The sequence below is a fragment of the Orycteropus afer genome, unplaced genomic scaffold, assembly GCF_000298275.1.
Source record: "Orycteropus afer afer isolate SDZICR_OR568_19922 unplaced genomic scaffold, OryAfe1.0 scaffold00694, whole genome shotgun sequence".
Lineage (NCBI taxonomy): Eukaryota > Metazoa > Chordata > Mammalia > Tubulidentata > Orycteropodidae > Orycteropus > Orycteropus afer.
This window is the reverse complement of record NW_006922281.1, coordinates 7061-12673: the sequence shown is the minus strand read 5'-3', so window position 1 is coordinate 12673 and position 5613 is coordinate 7061. Positions and strand designations below refer to the sequence as shown.

General features: G+C 55.9%; 1 protein-coding gene across 1 annotated transcript; it reads left to right on the top strand.

Annotated features, from left to right (window-relative positions):
* Nucleotides 1-235: 235 nt before the first annotated feature.
* LOC103211091 (tigger transposable element-derived protein 1-like) lies at nt 236-2131 on the top strand. Its single transcript, XM_007957010.1, has one exon. The coding sequence runs from the start codon at nt 236-238 to the stop codon at nt 2129-2131; it is 1896 nt and encodes a 631-aa protein (XP_007955201.1).
* The last annotated feature ends 3482 nt before the right edge of the window (nt 2132-5613 follow it).

Below are 5613 nucleotides of genomic sequence, written 5' to 3'. Positions count from 1 at the left end.
TATGCAGTGGCTCCAGTGATGGAGAGAGAAGGGGCTGTGCGTGCTGCTGGGTGAAGGTTGGGCAGGGGTTGGGACGCTTCTGTGTTCACACCTTAATGCCCATGTATTCCCCCCTTACAGGCAGAGGCAGGTGTGGCCGGAGAGGGCAAGAAGCTGCCATTGTGGGGACGGCGGTAGCTGCGTGGACAGATAGGGGGTAGGGAGCTCATTGCATTGCATGGCTCGGGGAGGTGGGATGAAGACAGCCACCTCACCGGCAGCCCCCCACCTGCAGGTGTCGGGGAAGGGCCCCCTTGGCAGGATTGGCATCCGCCGCAGCACCAAGCGGGACCGGAAGTCCATCACCCTGCACGTGAAGTTGGAGGTACTACGGAGGTTCGAGGAGGGTGAGAAGCTGACACAGATCGCCAGGGCACTGGGGCTGGCCACTTCCACTGTGGCCTCAATCCGTGTCAACAAGGACAAGATCCGGGCCAATTCACAGGCAGCCACACCCGTCAGCGCCACTCAGCTAACCCGCTGCCGGAGCGTGGTGATGGGCCACATGGAGCGCCTGCTGAGCCTGTGGATCGAGGAGCAGAAGCGCCAGAACCTCCCCGTCAGCACGCTGCTCATCCAGGACAAGGCGCGCCGACTCTTTGTGGAGCTGCAGCGTGAGCAGGGCGAGGGCGCCCAGACTGAGACCTTTGGGGCCAGCAATGGCTGGTTCGCCCGCTTCAAGGCACGCCACAATGTCTTGCTGACAGATGAGCCTGCTGTGGCTGACACCCAGGCTGCTGCCCGGTACCCTGCGGTGCTGCGTGGCATCCTGGATGAGGGACTGTATTCGCCACGACAGGTCTTCAACGTAGACGAGACGGGCCTGTTCTGGAAGCGGCTGCCGGAGCGCACACTGCTGGCGCTGGATCCGGTAGCTGGGCCAGGGCCCAAGGCCTCTAAGGACCATCTCACTCTGCTTCTCGGTGGTAATGCAGCTGGTGATTTCAAGCTGAAGCCTCTGTTGGTGTACCCATCAGAGAACCCACGTGCCCTCAAGGGCTGCTCCAAGGCCAGCCTGCCAGTCGTCTGGCGCTCCAACCGCAATGACTGGCTGACGCCCAGCATCTTCCAGGAGTGGTTTACTGGCTGCTTCTGTCCGGCCATCGAGAGCTACTGTACCCAGCATGGCCTTCCGCATCGGGCCCTGCTGCTCCTTGACGGTGCACCCTGCCATCCTGCCCACCTGGACAGCCTCTCAGCCCACGTGCGTGTCGAGTTCCTGCCCAAGAATACCTCAGCCCTAATCCAGCCCATGAACCAGGGTATCATTGCTGCCTTCAAAGCCCACTACCTGCGGCGCACACTCAGCCAGCTGGTGCAGGAGACAGCTGGTGAGGACCGGCCCTCTGTACGAGAGTTCTGGCGCAGCTATACCGTCATGACTGCCGTGGACAATATTGCTGAGGCCTGGGCAGAGCTGCGGCCCGCCACTATGAATGGTGCTTGGAGGAAGCTGTGGCCTGAGTGCGTGCCTGCTGGCGCCCCTGAGCCTGACGCTGTGCCCCGGCTCCGTCGCAGCATCATGGCACTCGCCAGCCACGTGGGCCTTGGGGACTTGGCTGAGGCTGATGTTGCCTGCCTGCTGCAGGCCCACGGGGAGCCCCCGCCCCACAGTGGGCCCCAGGAGGCAGAGGATGGGGATGCTGGCTGCTCTGGGCCACCTTGGGAGGAAGGGAAAGGCCTGGCCTCCAAGGGACCAGGGCAGGAGCTCACAGAGGTCAGGAAGGGTACAGAGACTGAAGAAGCAGGCATGGGCAGGCTGAGCCCCGAGCACCTGTCCCAGGCCCTGTCCCACTTTGCTACTGGTCTGCAGGTCCTTGTAGACAATGACCCCAACAGAGAGCGCAGCCTGCGGGTGTCTCGGGGTGTCCACAGGGCCCTTGCCCGTCTCCGGGAGCTGCATCGAGACAGAAGGCGGCAGGCTCAGGGGGCTTCAATGGCAAGGGAGTTGACTGGAGGCCTATCCTGCTTGCCTCAGGAGAGGCCCCTGGAGGACATGCAAGTATCTAAGGCCACAGGCCCAGGAGGCCGTGCTGTGGCTGCTCTACCCGTCTTCTCTGTGGAGTCTGGGTTTGGCTCTGACCTCAGATGAGTTTCATGCAGTGATCGTGTTTCTGGAAGGCAGGTGTTGCCTTTTCCCCACCCTCAGTTCTCACAGCTCATGCCTCGTGGCCTTTCTACAGCAGTTCATGCAGTGCTGCTAGCTTGGAGGAGCAGGAGAACGGTCTCCCTGTTGGTGGGTGAACTGTGTGGCCAGGGATTCCCACTGTGACAGAGAAGCAACCCTGCCAGTGATAGTTGCCCAGTACAGCCTCACCAGGACAGCCTCCTTGGTGGTGGTGAAGGGGGCAAGGCTGAGACTAGACTCTCCTTTTTTCCCAGCATCCCACTCTTTTCTCTATTGTGGTTCTTCCCAGTGTTTAGAGGAGAGTTCCTTCACTCACCACTCCCTGCTCACCTCCCATACCATCTTTATCATCCTTTGTTGTGTTCTCTTGTCTGGGCAAGGTGTCTGGTGCCCTTCTTGTGCCTGAATCTGTGGGCACGTGTTGGCCCTTGTTCTTACCCCGCTGTGGCCTTTGATAAGAGCATTGCTTCCTGGGTTTGGAGATGTGCTCTTCACCAGGCTTCTGTGACAGCTGACTTAGTTTCTCTCCAGCTTCTGCAGCTGAGTCTTCTACAACTCTGAGGGTCTCACAGGCAGGGTCTGGCACTCTGAGAAATCCCATCTACTCGTGAGGGCTCAGTGGCTACCTCAGGGTTGGTTTCCAGCTCACTGGCTGCAGCATAGCCTCTCTGAGCTCTAGACCCACAGCTCTTTCTCCAGTGGACAGGCCCTACCCTACCCTACTGACAGCCTTATCATCTCCTCTCATTCCAGCCTGGTCTCCTGTCACCCAGACTGTAACAACAGGCACCCCCAGGTGTCCACCCAATCCTACAGACATACCATGCTGGCCACCAAAGCACAGATATCAACAAGGGAAGATGTTTGTTCTGTGCACCAGCTCAAGTTGAGCCACAGATGGTGGGACAGAATGACAAGGCCCCATGAACCCCTTTCATCACAGGCACCTGTGCATGTGTTTGCCTGTGAGCCAAGAAATAAAGATGAATGGATTTCTGCCACATCCTTCTTGGCTAATGACTGCATTGATGGGACCTGCTGGCAACATGTCACAGTGGCTAGGGGCTAGAGAGGGGAGACTTGAGGGCTCAGCCTTGTGGGGGCTCAGATGAGGCCCCTTGCATACTCCCATGGAGGAGAAGAGTAGAAGTGGTGGGCCTGTTCTTAGGATCCTGGTGATTGGGCTGATTCATGGCACAAATCACGAACACTCCTGATGCAGTAGGTGTTGGGGAGAGCAGGCTGGGTGAGACTGGCTTTAGGCATCAGCAGTCCAGAGGCTATGATTGCTGTGATAGGGCTATGCTGGGGATTTACAACTTACTGGGGAGACGGCAAAGCAGCAGTCTTCAGGTTACTGACAACCAGAAAACCAGTCATTTCAGAATAACGTGTCAGAGGGGATTGTCAGGATAGAGTTGGGCGCAGCAGGCCTGAGGAAGGAATAATGGACCTGGAGTGGCCCACAGCTGGTGAGCACGTCCCAGAAGCTGGAGAGAGACAGGCGAGCAGGCTGGGGACAGTGGGGCTAAGTACGAACTGATGGTAGAGACAGGCCGGGAAATGAGCCAAGTCAGAAGAGTCGGAGGAGGAGGGGAGAGAGCTGCCAGCCCAGCGCGGGGACAAGACCCCATGGCACGCAGCGGTGTGTGGACCTGTCTGGCTCCAGAGCCCGTTTCCACGAAGCCAAGAACCGCGCCTGGGCCCCTACGAGGGCCGAGTGGACCAACTTACGCACGTTCCTTTGGGAATTACACTTCCTGGTAGCCCTTGCGGTCGACCCCTGCCCAGAGCGCAGGTGCCAGCTGCCTCCTACGAGGCATCTATGTACCATCTGCAACCCTGCGGTTTGGGTCTCCGACGCTACCATGGACTACGTTACCCAGAGGGTCCCGCGGGGAGCGCATGCTCTCAGCTTCCGGACCCCCGCGAACAGTTGCCATAGAGACACTCCAGCGCCTGACCACTCTCGTCCCGCACAACTTCGCGCGCAAAAGTGGAACGATGGATGGAGGGGTCGCATGTGAGAGGTCGGAAGAGAGAGACAGAGAGAGAGAGAGAGAAAGAGAGAGGGAGAGAGAACGGCTAAAACGCCGGAAGTAGCGCGCTGAGCAGCCGGAAGCTCCCCTTCCTTGGGATGCAGAGTTGCCCGGTCTTCGTTCTCTTCGCGCAGGGGCCCGTCACGCGACTCCCGGAGGTGGTGAGTCCGCGCGCAGGAAGGCCAGAGGTAACGGGAAAACCCGGGGTAGGGTGTGAGGTCAGCAGGCAGGGGAGAAGCACCACTCGTCTCCCCAGGAACCCGGGGGGCGAGTTCTCCGCAAAGGGAGTCGCGGAGGCCGCTGGGATATGGAGTTCGGCGCTGGGGTGGGGGTGGGGGTGGGTCCTACCCCGGAAGTGGTTCCTGCTGTCCGGCTGTGCTGATGAGGAGAGGTCTTCACATCTTTTCTGCGGGTGTCTGCGGGGGAACGGTGCCCGTTCGGGCGTCGACTAAGATGCCTTGGATATGGTTCTTGGTGAGAAGGGATGATCTTTCATCGTAAGTGTCCTCTTTGTGAAATCTCTAGCCTGAGAAAAACGAAAAGGCAAAAGGTCTGGAGTACTGTGCTGGGAATTAGGTGATAGGCAATAATGCAGTTGGGATAATAAATCAGAACTTAGTGCATAGTGATATTCATTACCTTGTTATTAACATCCACAATTAGAGGAATTACTATTAATTAAATGCTCTCTGTGTGCTAGATACAGTTCCTAGCACTTCATGTGTAATTAATACATTTGATTCACACCACTGGTCTCTGAGGTAGATCGTATTATTATCTCCATTTTATATGTGATGAAGCATTTTACCAAAGGTTATACAACTAATAAAGTTCAAACAAGCAGTATGGCTTCAGAATGGCTTTTAACCACTTCGTTTTACTGAGAAAAATTGGGAACAACCCAAATATCCAACGAATGTAAAATTTATGCATTCCATAGAATTTCTAAATATAATGTTGCATGGTGTCTTAATTATCTAGTGCCGCTATAACAGAAATGCCACAAGTGGGTGGCTTTAACAAACATACATGGATTCTCTCACAGTTTAATAGGCTAGAAGTCTGAATGCAGGATGCTCTCTCTAGGGGGAGGCTTTCTCTCTCTGTATCCTGGGTCTGGGGAAAAGTCTTGTCTCCCTTCAGCATCTGTGGGCCTAGTGGAATACTAAAGAACAACGTAGAATCTGCAAAACATTGCATAACATGGATAAACTTGGAGGATATTATGCTGAATGAAATAAGTCAATCACAGAAGGATAAATATTGTATTAGTCTACTATTGTGAAAAGTCAAGGAAAGTTTTATATATGGAAGGAAACTTTCTTTGTTGGTTACCAAGGGTGGGAGGAGAGGGGAGGGAACACTGTTAGATAGGTAGAGATAAGTATTGATTTGGGTAAAGGGAAG

Coding starts and splice junctions, on each gene's coding strand:
- LOC103211091 (XM_007957010.1), top strand. CDS start 236: ATGAAGACAGCCACCTCACCGGCAGCCCCCCACCTGCAGGTGTCGGGG.